The 19,180-nt window shown below is 40.8% G+C and overlaps 1 protein-coding gene across 1 annotated transcript in view; it reads left to right on the top strand.

The window, feature by feature from the left end:
• Positions 1–19,180, top strand: part of HYDIN (HYDIN axonemal central pair apparatus protein) — a 339,548-nt gene that overhangs the window by 143,496 nt on the left and 176,872 nt on the right. Inside the window, 4 exon segments of the mRNA XM_070388036.1 lie at positions 904–971; positions 8,072–8,307; positions 10,742–10,842; positions 13,161–13,296. Coding sequence (XP_070244137.1) covers positions 904–971; positions 8,072–8,307; positions 10,742–10,842; positions 13,161–13,296 — 541 coding nt within the window.

Below are 19,180 nucleotides of genomic sequence, written 5' to 3'. Positions count from 1 at the left end.
GGGATTAAACCTTCATCTCTTACATCTCTTATATCTCTTACATTGGTAGGCAGGTTCTTTACTAATAGCATCACCTGGTAAGCCCAATTTCCTTATTTTAAGTTCAGTTAATTAGCAACTTCAATTCCTTCTGCTACCTTAATTATTCTTTGCCATGTAACCTAATATATTCATAGATTTTGGGGGTTGTTAGCACATAGACATCTTTGGGGACCATTATACTATCTACCACACCTAAAGTCAGCTAGAAGCTATGGAATCTCTATTATTTATTTTAAGCTAGAGCATCACTCCAAGATCATCACTGCAAGAGCCTTGCATGAGAGGGAAACAGAAAATCAACAGCTAAAGATTCCTTAAAGCCCACCTATTCCCATCTTCTCTTTTATATGTTAGGGAAAAAACTGAGACCTGCAGAGGCAAAGTGATTGACCAAGATCACAGCTAGTTGGTGCTAGGAACTGGATTAAAACAGGTTTATAAAAGTGTGGGCCAAGGAATATTGGTATCATTGATAGTCTTTGATGTCTATACCTGGATTAGACCTATAATTTTTTCTTGTCTGAGTTAATAACTTTTCATGTTGTGTTTCTCATCCACATTAACATTTTGTGCCATTAGTTCAGTGATGTATCTTCTCTGCCTCATCACTGGTAGGAATATGGTGATAAGTTAACCATAGCATCATTTGCTAAAACCCAAAGGTTTGAGAGTTGTAAAGGAATTTTAAGAACCATTGTGATTGACCATTATCTCACAGTTTCTGTGAGTCCTAGATGATGCGGTCATTGATTAAATGCCAAATTGTGGTTTTCAGTGCTCACTGTCTGCCCACTTCCTGATTGTTACCTTGAAGTCACCGGATTCTCTTTCCATTCCCTCAGTGTATATTCTTACTTCCAGAGGCTGTGTCATTGGACCTACCTTCCATTTTAATGTTCCTGCTCTGCATTTTGGTGATGTTTCCTTTGGTGAGTACTTTTCCATTTTAAATTAGATATTGAGAAAAATTCCTTTTCCCTCTACGTGGGAGGGAGAAGGTTTACAAAGAATTTCTCTTACCATTTTGTGTAGGCAATAGCTAAGAGGTTCTAGAATTGTTTTTCCTCTCTAGCACTTTGGTGCCATTTCCTAGTTTTTAGGTGAACATTTTAGCTATGTGCTGGACACTAGTTGTCAGGCCATGGGTGTCCACCCCAGTTCCTGCAACAGAACAACAGAATGCTTTATGTTTCACTCCACTATCTGAACATTCTGAACACTCTGTTTTTATGCAGATTTTGACTTGCCACTTTGGCCACACAGCCTGTTAACAGAGATGCTCTCAAGTTTAAAGTGAACTCAATGGTGGTTTAAGTCAGGTGTTTTATCACTTCAAACTGAAGACTCTTCTTTATTGTTGTATCGACTTTTTACTCACTTGCTTCCCTGAGTCGTTTTCTCCCATCTGAACTTCCCCAATAATAGAAATGATAACAACAGTGGAAGCAAATTTACTTATTAATTGGTTCTTTCTTGTACGCCAATTGCTGCTAAGTAATAATATGAAATATGACATTTAAACGCTTTAGCAATCCTAGGGGGAGGCACTCTTTAAGGTTCCCATTTTAAAGATAGAAGACCTGAGCACTGGAACAGTTAAATAACTCCCAAAGGTCACACAGCAATAGCAGAATTAGTACTTCAATTGAGATCTATCTAAATCATATTTTGTCAACTTGGGTGTTGACAGTTGCACCTAGAGAAGCAAAAATTGATTCCTGGGGGTTGAGAAAACTTAGATATAACAATGGTTTGTGTCCAAAGGTCCACCCTACCCAACCGAATCTTTTTCCTTGGTATTTATTTCTCTTGTTAGAGAGAATTGAGTCTAATTAAAATCGTATTTAATTAACTGATTTGATGATATAAAATTAGTTTATCACAATGGTTCTTTTTAGGAGGTAATAATTTTTTAAAATTGAGAAACCCTGCTGCTACTGCTAAATCACTTCAGTCGTGTTCGACTCTGTGCGACCCCATAGACAGCAGCCCACCAGGCTCCCCCATCCCTGGGATTCTCCAGGCAAGAACACTGAAGTGGGTTGCCATTTCCTTCTCCAATGCATGATAGTGAAAAGTGAAAGGGAAGTCGCTCACTCGTGTCCGAGCCTCAGTGACCCCATGGACTCCAGCCTTCCCGGCTTCTCCATCCATGGGATTTTCCAGGCAAGAGTACTGGAGTGGGGTGCCATTGCCTTCTCCGAAGTCTGAATCTTTATTCCTTAATTATTTCCATTTTGTTCTATTGTTTTCCATTTTGACTTTTAATTCTTTTGCTTCATTTCAAGTTGGCCCATCTAACTTGGGGAAAAATATTTCTTAAGAAAAATCGTAATGCCTTTATAAATTGCTTTAACATGTGGGTGTTGTAAAAGTTTTTGAAAATTCAGAGCACATGTATTTATACAATGCCTGTACCCTGACCTATGTTATAATGGGTAAGGCACATACCATAAGAAGGTTTATATAAATGAAGTTGAATGTCTCTTCATGTAGAATGTGAAAATGGCTAGAGAGATGTTTACAAATCTGTAGGGCATATTAGAATGATAGACTCCTTTGAAGGAAAATAAAAGTGACCTACAACTTGAAGGGTAACCGTGAAGGGTAACTGTGACAGATGCACAATAAGAAGCGATACAGAAGCTAGACTCTTGTGATGTGAGAGGCTAGAAGATGCTACAGAGCCATGACCCAAGACTACCCAAGTCTGAGATCTGAGAATTTACTTACCTTCAAAACCCAAGAAGCCTTTTCTTTGAGTTTGGAGACAGATTCCTTAATCTTCTGTCTGTTATGACAAGAAAGGTTAATAATAGCATACCCTTTTTTCTTGCCAACAGGAAATCTAAGGCTGTTTGATTTTCATAACACTTGGGTCAGTGAATTTAAGCTACTTTTCTGTGCTTCTGGATTCTGCACTGACCAAAGTTAGGAACAGTTTTGTAGCAATCTTTCAAAATTATCTTGTGATAATATTTTCAAATTCCAGAATTGGAACTAGAGTCTTCATGACTCCAGTACCAGGTATCATATATTTCTCCAGGTAGAGTGGCCTCCTACCACAAAGAAACATGGTTCACTGGAGAATTATTTATTTGAAGCTCTCTAATTATTACCCCACCTATGCAGGTAGGGCTTTGATGAGAGAGATAAAATAAAGCATGTTACCGGCTCAGGGATGAAAGACTAATACATTGGTAGTTCCAGATGCAAGAGAGAAAAGAACTGTTACAGAAGCCAACCAGACACTGGAGGACTTCTTAAATTATTTCAGGATGACATATATATTGTGTGGAGTTAAGCAAGGTCTGCAGGGATTGTAGTAGGGCTGGGTAGTACATTAGGGTAGCTGAAGTTGATAATATCATCCCCTTATGGGCACTAAGGCCCATTCTTGAAGAGGTATCAGTTACGGACTAGTGGTGGAGACTTGGCATTTACTTGATTACAGATAAAGATCTAGATTTGGCATCACAGGGTCTGCTGGTATTGATGATATTAGGATATTGTAATTACCATAAAGTAGGTAAGAGGTAATAGTACTATTGGTTGGTATCTAAAATATTTAAAGTATGGCTATAGCAAGCAGAGATAAGAAAGCCTTCCTCAGTGATCAGTGAAAAGAAATAGAGGTAAACAATAGAATGGGAAAGACTAGAGATCTCTTCAAGAAAGTTAGATACCAAGGGAACATTTCATGCAAAGATGGGCTCAATAAAGGACAGGAAGGGTATGGACCTAACAGAAGCAGAAGATATTAAGAAGAGATGGCAAGAATACACAGAAGAACTGTACAAAAAAGATCTTCATGACCAAGATAATCACGATGGTGTGATCACTCACCTAGAGTCAGACATCCTGGAATGTGAAGTCAAGTGGGCCTTAGAAAACATCACTATGAACAAAGCTAGTGAAGGGGATGGAATTCCAGTTGAGTGATTTCAAATCCTAAAAGATGATGTTGTGAAAGCGCTGCACTCAAGACGCCAGCAAATTTGGAAAACTCTGCAGTGGCCACAAGACTGGAAAAGATCAGTCTTCTTTCCAATCCCAAAGAAAGGCAATGCCAAAGAATGCTCAAACTACTGCACAGTTGCACTCATCTCACATGTTAGTAAAGTAATGCTCAAAATTCTCCAAGCCAGGCTTCAGCAATACGTGAACTGTCAACTTCCAGATGTTCAAGCTGGTTTTAGAAAAGGCAGAGGAGCCAGAGATCAAATTGCCAACATCCGCTGGATCATGGAAAAAGCAAGAGAGTTCCAGAAAAACATCTACTTCTGCTTTATTGACTATGCCAAAGCCTTTGACTGTGTGGATCACAATAAACTGTGGGAAATTCTGAAAGAGATGGGAATACCAGACCACCTGACCTGCCTCTTGAGAAATCTGTGTGCAAGTCAGGAAGCAACAGTTAGAACTGGACATGGAACAACAGACTGGTTCCAAATAGGAAAAGAAGTAGGCTGTATATTGTCAAGGCTGTATATTGTCACCCTGCTTATTTAACTTCTATGCAGAGTACATCATGCGAAATGCCAGGCTGGATGAAGCACAAGCTGGAATCAAGATTGCTAAGAAAAATATCAATAACCTCAGATATGCAGATGACACCACCCTTATGGCAGAAAGTGAAAAAGAACTAAAGAGCCTCTTGATGAAAGTGAAAGAGGAGAGTGAAAACATTGCTTAAAGCTCAACATTCAGAAAACGAAGATCATGGCATCTGGTCCCATCACTTCATGGCAAATAGATGGGGAAACAGTGGAAACAGTGGGAGAACTTTATTTTCTTGGGCTCCAAAATCACTGCAGATGGTGACTTGAGCCATGAAATTAAAAGACACTTGCTCCTTGGAAGAAAAGCTATGACCAAATTAGATAGCATATTAAAAAGCAGAGATATTACTTTGCTGTAATGTTCGTCTAGTCAAGGCTATGGTTTTTCCAGTGGTCATATGTGGATGTGAGAGTTGGACTATAAAGAAAACTGAGCACTGAAGAATTGATGCTTTTGAACTGTGGTGTTGGAGAAGACTCTTGAGAGCCCCTTGGACCGCAAGGAGATCCAACCAGTCCAGCCTAAAGAAAATCAGTCCTGAGTGTTCTTTGGAAGGACTGATGTTGAAGCTGAAACTCCAATACTTTGTTCACCTGATGCAAAGAGCTGACTCATTCAAAAGACCCTGGTGCTGGGAAAGATTGAAGGTGGGAGAAGGCAACGACAGAGGATGAGATGGTTGGATGGCATCACCAACTCAATGGAGCTGAGTTTGGGTAAACTGGGAGTTGGTGATGGACAGGGAGGCCTGGCATGCTGCAGTCCATGGGGTCACAAAGAGTCGGACATGACTAGTGGCTGAACTAAACTGCTGGAGATTGTGATGGTAGGATTGGATGCTGGATGACATATCTAATAATTAATTAGTTTGACTAACACTACAGTATCGAGAGAGTTAAAGTATAGAATTTGGGTAGTGATTGTCCCTGAAGGAACACTGGGGCATTGATAACTCCTCAGATTGATCAAGGAATGAAATGGACCAAATCATCAGTGGTATGCCAGGTGATAGATCAAATGGGGCAGGACACGTATCTGCAAAGTCATTATTTTTCAGGTGGTACAAGAACTTGCTGAATGAGAATAAGAAATTTGGAAGGCTCTAGGTTCTCAGTGGATTTGACCATTAGATAATTTAGACAGAGAAGTTAGGGTTTGAGGGCAGAGTTGTTGGGATAAATAAATATAAGCATCAAAAAATACACACGGCCTAGTATGAACTAGCAGTATTTTACTCAAGGAGAAGTATTTAAGTTAACTTTAGGAAGGTATGAAGTAGAGAGTTATGGGCAAAGCTTATTTGTCATGATCATAGGAAGTTCTTAGAAAGATTGGCAGAAGAGATTATAGTAGGCATAAGCAAAGCCTAGATTTGAGGAAGGGATCATTAGCAGTAAAGGGAAACACAACAGTAGATATCAGAAGGATTAAGGATTAATATGACCTTAAGGTAGCAATAGAGAAAAATATGGCAGAATGATAAGAACGAAAGTATACAAGGTAAAGTGTGAAACTCAGTAATACCAGGTGTGTTGCAAAATCTTGTTCTGTCACTCACGAGCAGAATCTTTCAACTTCATGTAGAGTCTGCTGCTTCTGAGGATCTGAGAATAGCAATCTATTGCTGAAGGTCACTGATTTCTGAAAGTTTATTTTAGCAGATTTCCACTTAAGATCTCCAGCTGTCAGAATTGAAAATTTTCCTTTGCAGCCTTGCGATCTTTTGCCCCTAGTTTCCTTAAGTTTCTTCTTCGGGGCTTTCTAGGTCAGATGAAAATGCACATCTTGAATGAGAATCAAACCTCCTGAGACTGCAATCTTTTAAATAATTATTTAAGTACTGGGAGAGATATGAAGGTGTCTCTTTGAGTCTTTGAGGCATTCTGGCCAAGCATGTTGTTAATTATTTGAAGAAAAGGCACATAGATGTTGATTTTTTAAAATGTATTAGATGTAAAGTACTTGCATTCAGATGGACAATAGAATAGTAATTCGGATTTGATGCAGCCAGAAACCTAGGAATAACATTTGTATTAATGAATGTTTGATCTTTAATAAAGCAATATCCTCTTTTGGGGGGCTTCTACACAAGCAATACAGCCTATTACAAGTAGTTGTACAAGGAATTGTTCTAGCTAGAAGGTTTTAATTGACTTTATTCTCAGAAAAACTTACAGATTCAGGAACGTAGTCTGGGCAGTGGTTTGGAAAGACACATGTGAACCTTTATAGGATCCACTTCCAAATTACACCATACATTTGAAGAGTGTTTATCCTGTAAATGGTAAGGTAAAATAAGAAGGAATCTGTAGTTTTTAAGAGTCATTTTGAAAAAGTTAAGAGAAGTCAGATGAAGCAATTATATGATTGTGAAAATGACTTTCTAGCAATATCTCTGGAGTTTCTAAAAATAATCTTTCAAGTGCCCTTAATCACACAATTCTTCCATAAAATGTCTCTTCCAAGGAGGTGTGAAATTATAAGGGAGACGTGGTTGTGTTTCCTCCAACAGTCCTAATGTGTAGACAAAGGCTCAGAGAGGGAGAAGTAGATCAGTTCAAAATATTCCCAGCAGTACTGCAGCAGTTACTCCAGGAGACCAGTTGTACTTCATCACAGTAGGTTTCAACATAGAGAGAGAAGTGTTCACATCCAGTAGAAATATGCATGTTTATTCTCTTGTGGTTTTAGATCATTCTTGTTCTGAAAATGGTAGCAGATACAATGACCACCTAGGGAATCCAAAATCAGAGTTTGGTTTATTGCTTGCCAGGCAAGGAGGAGCCACAGCTCTTAGGAAAGGAGCACGAGTCTCCCTGAACTGAATCTAGGAGGGCTAGAAATAACACTGAAAAGCAGTTTTGTCTGAGGGAGGTGAAAGCTTTGGCCAGCTAGCCTTTGGCCAGCTCAAAAGCAAACCGTAAAGTCTCTCTCAGGAGAGACTATCATTCGATTTTGTGTCATCCACTCTAAGAGCAAGAGTCTCAGACAAGTCTAGGATGAATTATATAATGTGTTGGCAGGCTCTGGGTCACACAGCAAGCAAAACTGTATGGGCTTCTCCTTTCACACACCAGCAAATAAAAAGAGCAAATATACTGCTATTCCTTGGGGGAAATTGTATTTCTATGTAAAAATCAAATACAAAATGTGCTTCTAGAAGATTACTCAACAGACTGATTATAGAGACTGCCTCTGGAGAGGGGTCTGGATGATGACAGAGTGGTTTGTTTCATGTCTATTGTTGTTACATAGTAAATGCATAATAAGTACTCATTGAATGAATGAGTGAAATGTATTTATTGGTTGTGCAACTGAAAACAATACCGGGGAGAGCTGGAAATAAATAGCAGTGATGAACTGCCTGTCCAATTCATTTAAGAGGTTTGGCACTGAGAAGGGAGGTTGAAGTTAGAGGGAAGCTATCATAGGGCATTTATTTCTCACCTTATATTTTGTTTTCCAGGGTTTCCTCATACCTTGATATGTTCCCTCAATAATACCTCCTTGGTCCCCATGACCTTCAAACTGCGTGTCCCTGGGGATGGCGTTGGCCAGCAAAGCATTTCAAGTTGTGAGCAGTATTCAGACAACCAAAAACCATTTTGGAACAAGGATGAATTACCTGTAATAAGACCAAAAGAATTCACCATAACCCCCAGCTGCGGCACCATTCGCTCCCAGGGATTTGCTGCTATCAGGGTAAAGTGCTCAGCCTTCCAGCACATGTAGCCATACAGCTGAACTGTCAAATAGTTACTGAGACCACATCTAGCATTTGCTTTATATGCCCAGTGTCAATGAGAGGGAGTGCCTCTAATTCACATGGAAAAGTGGGTCTATTTCTACAAGGAAGTAAACTACTGTGGCAAAAGAAACCAGATACAAATAGATTGGGCCAAAGAACTGACACTGCTTCAGTAGGTTTCCATCAGTCTGAATGCGTTGCCTGTATCAGAACAGTGGATTCTAATAATTTCTGCTGAAGTCACTGCTCAGTGCCTAATAGTTCACTCATCAATACTAAGAGCTCATTGACAATCAGGTCCTCCATTAGACTCAAATCATTTATACTAGTAAGTATCCAGGTTTATGCCCCAGATGATATCCAGTTTATTCAAGTTTTTAACCTGAATTTGAGCTTCCTGGTAAATGTGGACGTGATGTTCCCAGCAGTGTTTTAAGGTCCACAGTGTGATGCTTGGCTTATGGCCTCATAGTGCCAACAGCAGAATTGTTCCAAAGCTAACTGAGAAAGGTTTTAACTGTCTCCCATCATTTACTTTTGCTTCTGGAAGCAGTTAGGTCTAGCAACACTGAAGGTTGCTAATCTTCAATGATTTTATCTCTTCTGGAAAAGAAAAAATGACTTTACAGCTAAGGTGATAATTTTCTCTTTAGTCATTATCTTTCAATATTTAATTCAGCTGTGAATTTTACCCCCCAAATTTGCTTTAAATGCTTTATAATACCTCACCATGAATTTATTCATCCTAAATCTATTCTAGGAGGTTTCAGCTTTTCTAAGGGTTTCTTCAGGGATACAGTGAGGTTTGATATCACATATTGTTGTAACTTCCCATTTGGGCTCCTATTACAAAATACCAGAGACAGGGTGGCTTATAAACATCAGAAATTTATTCTTACAATCTGGAGGCTGGAAGTCCGAGGTCAAAGTACCAGCATGGTAGGGTTCTGGTGAAGGCTATTTTTCAGATTTCAGACTGCTGATGTCTCCTTGTACCCTCACCTGGTGAAGGGATGAGGGAGCTCTCTGGGGCCTCTTAGAGGGGCACTCATCCTGCTTAAGAGGACTCCACCCTCATGACCTCATAACCTCCTAATAATCAGCACTTTGAGAGTTAGGATTTCTGCATGTACATTTGCGGTGGGAGGTGGGGACATCAGCATTCAGATCAGAGCAGTTGCTAATTGTGACTTGCCCAAGGAGAGGTGCAGCTGCAGTGAACGAATTTATTTTTTACAGAGTAGTGCTTACCTTACATATTACCTACTATTCCCCCCCTTTTGTGGATCTTCTCCCATGTAGTTCAGGAAGATTCTAGAAGACAACATCTGTCCAGCAGGTTTCTGCCAGAACCACTTCCTCTAACCAGAGCTCAGAGACATAAGTCAGGGTTAGAGCCAGTCCAGGAATCTGGACGCTGTAGTGGCTGCTTCTTTCCAAAGCTGCCAAGTTTTCCTTCCAAATCAGCGACTCCCTCTTTGCTTTATTTTTCCTTTGTATTTCAGAAAGCTTTCTCCAAGCCTCAGTTTTCCCTCCTGATCTGCACTTTAACCACGTCTATCTGGATTCAAATTTGCATCCAACAATTCCCTTTCCAACCAAAAAAATTTTAATTAGTACCTGATGCATAATTTATAGATAGAAGAGCCATAACCTATGCCAGAAGCTGTTTTCTACACTTACAAGTATCTCTTCCAATACAAATCATTTAAAGCAATTAAAAATTGTGACAAGGCTTCAAAAGCCTAAATGTCAAGTTTCACAACAATAAATACAAACATAGGGTAAAATATATTGGTCAGATACTGTCCTTGGATTAACCTTTCTTCAGAGTTTCCTGTTTTCTGCTCCAATAATGAATACGGGAGGTGGGGAGGAACGACAAGATTTTGGTTAAAAAAAAAAGACTAGTTTATTTCTCACACCATTTCTATCACTGACTTGGTTATATTCATTTATTTTGCCGTAAGTGAAATCTAGCTGTGGTGTTTTATTGTTGTACTGAATTTTCAGAATTTATATAGCCCAGAGGCATAGGGAACACTTTAAATTGCAGTAATTAAAGTTTGTTTGTTGTTGATGTCCTTCAGGGCCTGGTTTTCCCTCATGCCAGATCTGTGGCTCCTTTGATACTACCCCCTCAGAATTCAGCAGACCTATTATACCAAAAGCCGTTTGTTAGAATCTAACCTGGCCTTTGAAACAACTCAGCATGCCCTGACCCTGAAACGGAACCTGTTTAACTAAAAATGTTAAATGCCATGGATCCTCTAATAAAGTACTTAGAAACCACACTCATCCGTGTGCTCCTCTCCTGGCCCACTTCTCCCCTGTGTAGGGGGAGAGCTGGCCTTTTAGAAGAGCAGCTTTTTACCTTTTTCTTTCCAGGTGACCTTATGCTCCAACACTGTGCAGAAATATGAGCTGGCCCTGGTGGTGGATGTGGAGGGCATCGGAGAGGAAGTGCTGGCACTCCTAATTACAGCAAGGTATCACACTCACCTGCTTTCTCTTTCCCAGTCTCCCCTAAGCCACCAGTAATGGGCTGGCTCTCGAGAAGGAAGGCAGCACAGGAGCAACCAACCAGTTTACTGACTTTCCTGAGAAAGGAAGAAGAATCTGATATTGGAGTGACAAAGTTTTATATGAGAAAACGCACCTTTGGTGGAGATATGAGGAGGGACGCGTATGTTAGGTGTTAAGTATAATAGTGTTCTTTAATGGGCCTGATTTTCCATGTATATACTTGACAAGGTTTTATCAGGAAGAGATGAGCAGTTGCTGGTTTTTATTTTTATCTTTAAAGATAGTACTCCAGAGTTCTGCAGCAGAAAGAGTGGTGCTCATGGCCCTGCTCCAGGACATTGTCAGTAGGACTTAAAGGCAGGCTGCAAGTGGCCCCCCAAAACGAGGCCCTCACTAACATCATAAACTTCTCAGAACCATCACAACTTGTCTCTCTTTTTTAATAGAGGCAACAGTGGGTCCTGGAGTCAGGTTAAGATCCTGGCTCTGACATTTGTTGACTGTGTCTCCTTCACTAAATTTACAACCTTTCTCAGCGTAGTGTGTCACGTACTGACGCTGACCACGGTCCTAAATAAAATCATAGGCCGTGCTCTTGCCAAAGTAAACAAGTGTCAAGATCTGGGACCTGATAGTGTGTATGAAAATACCATCTGAAGGAAACAGGCAGTATTCCAGTACCTAGAATGTAGGACCTTCATGAACCTTAGGAAGATGTACATTAAAGAAGGTACAGGTATGCTGGTTGGTGGGGTCATCATAACCAGCACCATTTCCTCTGTCTTGGGCTTGAGTGAAGTCAGGGGACAGCCCTAAAATAACTTGAAGGTCAAGTTCTTGCCACAATCTGCTTAATATTCCCTCCAGAGACTTCACTAATCATTTGTTCAACAACAGTGGAAAAACTCTTTTGTTTGGTCTTCTCTATCCCAAAGTTTGACCTTTTGTCTAGGCTTGCATTTCTTTTCTATTTTTCTTTTATTCTGATACTTTCCAATGCCTTTTCCCTGCAGCTCTAAGTAGAAAATCCTGAATTTTAAAAAAGTGGGGGATGGGTTCTAGGAGGCTATGAGTTTTCTAGCATGTATACTCTGTGACCAAGTCAAATGCTAAGAGTCCTGTCAGCCCCGATGTTTCAGGCAGTAAAGGATAAGCTTTACCAGAATCGCTGGGTCAACTGACAACGCCCATTCTAACTAAAAGTGAACCCTCATCTTGCGCTAAAACCCGAACTTGCGGTCAAGACTCTATATCACTACTTTTGGAGCAGTCTGTAAGGACTGCTCAGACTCTCAACAGAGGAGCTACTTTCAGAACGTGCTCCCTAAAGTGATTCTCCCAGAGAGCCAGCAGTGCGAGTGGCCGGGCAGGGACCGCAGGCTCATCCTCTCATACTGAGCCATCAGGGGGTCCCGCGCCGTCCCTTCATTCACACCATCTTCTGTGTTGCCCCAGGAAGAGTTGATGCTAATGTCAGTCCCTCAGATTATCTTCTTTCTACCTATGAGCAAAAATGGGACTCTGGGAGGGAGAGTAGCTGGCTCCAGCTGTGCTCGGTGAGGTCGGCATCTGCACCTGGCTCTGCCTGATTCACACGCCGGCACTCCTCACCATGGCACTGCGCCGTGCAACTGCAGCAGGGCGGGGCAGACCTGGGCACTTAACAGAGGCAAAAGAAAACCCAGGCCACCTAATAACAGGCCAGTCTGCACACACAGGCCTTCCATCCCTCCCTCCTCTCCCCCACAACACCCCCTTCACACTGAGCACCACTGTCACAGTGCCAGTTCTGGGTCGAGCAGCTGCCTGAGCCCACTGATCTGAGGCAGCTGTTCCGCATGGAAATTAGAATTATTACCATTATTTAGATGGTGCGAGCTGTTGCTGGTCCTCAGGGGACTCTGACTGGTCCAAAGTGTCACAGCGAGTCAGGACCCTGTTTATCACGGAAACAGATGCACTATCCTAAGGAACTTGTGCTTTGGGGGCTCCTCGCCAGAGAAAAGGCCAAATATGAAAAACAATGGAAATGTTAGTCATTACCCACAGAAGACAGTGTTTAAGGAGTCCTGCTTCTAGCCCTTTTTTTATTAAAAAGTGGTTACTAGGGGCTTAGAGATGACAGGAGAGAAGATGTGAAAATGATTAATGTAGTTATTAGAGGAAAACTACTGTGTGACAGTGACAAATGTGTTTAACTTGGGACTCTGTGTCCTCCATATGTAAACAAGCTCTCCCTTCATCCTTTTGAATTCTTTAATGGGCTCCTTCCCTCGAGCAGGTGTATTGTACCTAACCTCCATGTGGTTAATACAGAGGTGGACTTCGGGCGTTGCTTCCTGAAGTATCCATATAAGAAAACGATCCAGCTTGTCAATGATGACAACCTCCCAGGATGCTACCGGGTCCTGCCTCAGGCAAGTTAATCTATCCGTTTTCAGTGTTGCTTTTCATTCAGTTGAATTCCTTCAGTGAGAAAGAGAAGTCCTTTGAAAGAGCCATTTTCCTGACCACATGATCTACGTAATTCTGATTTTTAACTGTGGGATAACCTGGGGGTGGGGTTATAAAGCCACAGCTGGATTGCCCCCTGTATAAGTGAGCAGCTGCAGGTGGAAACAGTTGTTAATTTCCGAGGGAAATTGCCTTTGATAAAGAGGGGAAAGGGTCAATTAGGCCAACATGCAGAAGTTGCACCTGCAAATTATTGCCTGTGAATTCACCATGCATGGGAAATAAGGCAGAGCTGGGAGTTCTCATTTATCTCTATGGCTGTGACTTGAACAGAATCACTAAGATATGCTAATACAGTATTTATAAATGAACTTTTTGTACCAGAAAGCTAGAGATAATATATGAAGGAGAAAGGAGGAACTGTTCCGTAATGTTTTATGAAATGGATCTATCCACATGCCATTATACCTATCTAGGTGGGAGACTAAGCACTATACCTATCTAGGTGGGAGATTAAGCACTTAAACACTTGGACAAACAATTCAAAAATATCTGTATAGACTCGAGTAAATGAAAAGTGACTAATGAGATACAGTTTACCAAGGAAGTGTTTGGGTTTAAGACTCAATTCTATAAGTACTACTCTAATAAAAATTCATGCAGAAAATCAAATGGTTTTATTTGGCTACAATTGCAAAATAAAAAACCAGTGAGGTGACTCCATGGTGCAATGAATAGTGCACTGGACTTCCAAAAGACCAGTGTTGGGGCCACAGAACCAAGGCAGGTTTAGGCTGCATCAGCCCTGGGTGTTCTTTGGAAGGAATGATGCTAAAGCTGAAACTCCAGTACTTTGGCCACCTCATGCGAAGAGTTGACTCATTGGAAAAGACTCTGATGCTGGGAGGGATTGGGGGCAGGAGGAGAAGGGGACGACAGAGGATGAGATGGCTGGATGGCATCACGGACTCGATGGACATAAGTTTGAGTGAACTCCGGGAGTTGGTGATGGACAGGCAGGCCTGGCGTGCTGCGATTCATGGGGTCACAAAGAGACGGACACGACTGAGTGACTGAACTGAACTAAACTGAAGAGTTTTATAATTTCTGGTCTTACATTTAGGTCTTTGGTCCATTTTGAGTTTATCTTTGTGTGTGGTGTTAGGAAGTGTTCTAATTTCATTCTTTAACACGTAGCTGTTCAGTTTTCCCAGCACCATTTATTGAAGAGGCTGTCTTTGCCCCATTGTATATTCTTTCCTTCTTTGTCAAAAATAAGGTACCCATAGATGCATGGGTTTATTTCTGGGTTTTCTGTGTTGTTCCATTGGTCTATATTTCTGTTTTTGTGCCAGTACCATTCTATATTGATGACTGTAGCTTTGTAGTATAATCTGGAGTCAGGAAGGCTGATTCCTCCAGCTCCATTCTTCTTTCTCAAGACTGCTTTGGCTATTTGGGGTCTTTTGTGTTTCCATATGAATTGTGGAATTTTTTGTTCTAATTCTGTGAAAAATACCACTGGTAATTTGATAGGGATCACATTGAATCTGTAGATTGCACTTGGTAGTGTAGTCATTTTCACCATGTTGATTCTTCCTACCCAGGAACATGGACTATCTCTCTTTCTGTTTATGTCATCTTTGATTTCTTTCATTAGTGTCTTATAATTTTCTGTGTACACTTCTTTTGTCTCCTTAGGTAAGTTTATTCCTAGATATTTAATTCTTTTTGTTGCAGTGGTGAATGGGATAGATTCCTTAAATTCTCTTTCTGATATTTCATTGTTAATATATATAAATGCAAGTGATTTCTGTGTATTGATTTTGTATCCTGAAACTTTGCAAAATTCACTGATTAGCTCTATTAATTTTCTGATACTATCTTTAGGGTTTTCTATGTACAGTATCATGTCATCTGCAAACAGTGAAAGCTTTACTTCTTCTTTTCCGATCTGGATTTCTTTTATTTATTTTTCTTCTCTAACTGCTGTAGCTAGTACTTCCAGAACTATGTTGAATAATACTGGTGAGAGTGGACACCCTTGTCTTGTTCCTGATCTTAGGGGGAATGCTTTCCGTTTCTCACTATTGATAATAATGTTTGCTGTAGGCTTATATATATGGTCTTTACTATGCTGAGGTAGGTTCCTTCTATGCCCATTTTTTGAAGAGTTTTAATCATAAATGGTGCTGAATTTTGTCAAAGACTTTTTCTGCATCTATTGAGATTATCAGTTCAGTTCAGTTCAGTCACTAATTCATGTCTGACTCTTTGCGACCCCATGAACCGCAGCACACCAGGCTTCCCTGTCCATCACCAACTCCCAGAGTCTACCCAAACCCATGTCCATTGAGTCAGTGATGCCATCCAACCATCTCATCCTCTGTCGTCCCCTTCTCCTCCTGCCCTTAATCTTTCCCAGCATCAGGGTCTTTTCAAATGAGTCAGCACTTTGCATGAGGTGGCAAAAGTATTGGAGTTTCAGCTTCAACATCAGTCCTACCAATAAACACCCAGGACTGATCTCCTTTAGGATGTACTGGTTGGATCTCCTTGCAGTCCAAGGGGCTCTCAGGAGTCTTCTCCAACACCACAGTTCAAAAGCATCAATTCTTCGGCGCTCAGCTTTCTTTACAGTCCAACTCTCACATCCATACATGACCACTGGAAAAACCATAGCCTTGACTAGACGGACCTTTGTTGGCAAAATAATGTCTCTGCTTTTCGATATGCTATCTACATATGTGAACCGTGAACTTCCTGATGTTCAAGCTGGTTTTAGAAAAGGCAGAGGAACCAGAGATCAAATTGCCAACATCCGCTGGATCATGGAAAAAGTAAGAGAGTTCCAGAAAAACATCTATTTCTGCTTTATTGACTAGGCCAAAGCCTTTGACTGTGTGGATCACAATAAACTGTGGAAAGTTCTGAAAGAGATGGGAATACCAGACCACCTGATCTGCCTCTATATGCAGGTCAGGAAACAACAGTTAGAACTGGACATGGGACAACAGACTGGTTCCAAATAGGAAAAGGAGTACGTCAAGGCTGTATATTGTCACCCTGTTTATTTAACTTATGTGCAGAGTACATTATGAGAAATGCTGGACTGGAAGAAACACAAGCTGAAATCAAGATTGCCGGGAGAAATGTCAATAACCTCAGATATGCAGATGACACCACCCTGATGGCAGAAAGTTAAGAGGAACTAAAAAGCCTCTTGATGAAAGTGAAAGTGGAGAGTGAAAAAGTTGGCTTAAAGCTCAACATTCAGAAAACGAAGATCATGGCATCTGGTCCCACCACTTCATGGGAAATAGATGGGGAAATAGTGGAAACAGTGTCAGACTTTATTTTTCTGGGCTCCAAAATCACTGCAGATGGTGACTGCAGCCATGAAGTTAAAAGACTTCATGGCTTACTCCTTGGAAGGAAAGTTATGACCAACCTAGATAGCATATTCAAAAGCAGAGATATTACTTTGCCAACAAAGGTTCATCTAGTCAAGGCTATGGTTTTTCCTGTGGTCATGTATGGATGTGAGAGTTGGACTGTGAAGAAGGCTGAGCGCCAAAGAATTGATGCTTTTGAACTGTGGTGTTGGAGAAGACTCTTGAGAGTCCCTTGGACTGCACGGAGATCCAACCAGTCCATTCTGAAGGAGATCAGCCCTGGGATTTCTTTGGAGGGAATGATGCTGAAGCTGAAACTCCAGTACTTTGGCCACCTCACACGAAGAGTTGACTCATTGGAAAAGACTCTGATGCTGGGAGGGATTGGGGGCAAGAGGAAAAGGGGACGACAGAGGATGAGATGGCTGGATGGCATCACTGACTCGATGGACGTGAGTCTCAGTGAACTCCAGGCGTTGGTGATGGACAGGGAGGCCTGGCGTGCTGCGATTCATGGGGTCGCAAAGAGTTGGACACGACTGAGCGACTGATCTGATCTGATCTAGGTTGGTCATAACTTTTCTTCCAAGGAATAAGCATCTTTTAATTTCATGGCTGCAGTCACCATCTGCAGTGATTTTGGAGCCCAGAGAAATAAAGTCTGCCACTGTTTCCACTGTTTCCCCATCTATTTGCCATGAAGTGATGGGACCAGATGCCATGATCTTCGTTTTCTGAATGTTGAGCTTTATCATTTGGTTTTTGTCTTTCAGTTTGTTAATATGGTGTATCACATTGATTGATTTGGGTATTTTGAAGAATCCTTGCATTCCTGGAATAATCCCAACTTGATCATGGTATGTGAGCTTTTTGATGTGTTGCTGAATTCTGTTTGCTAAAATTTTATTGAGGATTTTTGCATCTATGTTCATCAGTGATATTGGCCTGTAGCTTTCTTTTTTTGTGTTGTCTTTGGTTTTGGTATCAGGATGATGGTGACCTTGTAGAATGAGTTTGGAAGTATTCCTTCCTCTGTAATTTTTTGAAAGAGTTTTTGAAGAATAGGCATTAGCTCTTTTCTATATGTTTGATAGAATTCTCCTGTGAAGCCATCTGGTTCTGGGCCTTTGTTTTGGGGGAGATTTTTGATCACAGCTTCAATTTCAGTGCTTGTAATTGGGTTGTTCATAATTTCTATTTCTTTCTGGTTCAGTCTTGGAGGAGAAGGCAATGGCACCCCACTCCAGTTACTCTTGCCTGGAAAATCCCATGGATGGAGGAGCCTAGTAGGCTGTAGTCCATGGGGTCACTAAGAGTCAGACACGACTGAGCGATTTCCCTTTCACTTTTCACTTTCATGCATTGGAGAAGGAAATGGCAACCCACTCCAGTGTTCTTGCCTGGAGAATCCCAGGGACGGGGGAGCCTGGTGGGCTGCCGTCTATGGGGTCGCACAGAGTCAGACACGACTAAAGTGACTTAGGAGCAGCAGTAACTTCTCCCCTGGAGAAGGAAATGGCAACCCACTCCAGTATCCTTATCTGGAGAATCCCATGGACGGAGGAGCCTGATAGGCTATAGTCCACCGGGTCGAAAAGAGTCAGACACGACTGAGTGACTTTTTACTTATTTTTACTCAGTCTTGGAAAATTGAACTTTTCTAAGAATCTTTGCATTTCTTCCAGGTTATCCATTTTATTACCATATAGTTGTTCATAATAGTCTCTTATAATCCTTTGTATTTCTGCATTGTCTGTTGTAAGCTCTCCTTTTTCATTTCTAATTTTGTTGATTTGATTCTTCTCTCTTTTCTTGATGAGTCTGGCTAAAGGCTTGTCAATTTTGTTTATCTTCTCAAAGAACCATCTTATAGTTTTATTAATCTTTACTATTGTTTCTTTCATTTCTTTTTCATTTATTTCTGCTCGGATCTTTATTTCTTTCCTTCTACTAATTGTGAGGATTTTTTTCCTTCATTTTTCCAGTTGTTTTAGGTGTAAAGTTAGGCTGTCTATATGATGTTTTTCTTGTGTCTTGAGGTAGGATTGTATGGCTAGAAACTTCCCTCTTAGAACTGCTTTTGCTGCATCACATGGGTTTTGAGTTGTGTTTTCATTGTAATTTGTTTCTAGAAATTTTTTTATTTCCCTCTTGATTTCTTCAGTAACCTGTTGGTTATTTAGAAACGTGTTGTTTAATATCCATGTGTTTGTGTTTCTTACAGTTTTTTTTTCTTGTAATTGATATCTAGTCTCATAGCGTTGTGGTCAGAGAAGATGGTTGATACGATTTCAATTTTCTTAAATTTACTGAGGTTTGATTTGTGACCCAAGATGTAGTCTATCCTGGAGAATGTTCCATGTGCACTTGAGAAGAAGGTGTATTCTTCTGCATTTGGATGAAATGTCCTGAAGATATCAATGAGATCCCTCTCATCTAATGTATCATTTAA

The sequence above is a fragment of the Bos mutus genome, chromosome 18 (genome assembly GCF_027580195.1).
Source record: "Bos mutus isolate GX-2022 chromosome 18, NWIPB_WYAK_1.1, whole genome shotgun sequence".
Lineage (NCBI taxonomy): Eukaryota > Metazoa > Chordata > Mammalia > Artiodactyla > Bovidae > Bos > Bos mutus.
Note: the sequence above shows the minus strand (reverse complement) of the source record. Positions and strands in the feature narration are given on the sequence as shown.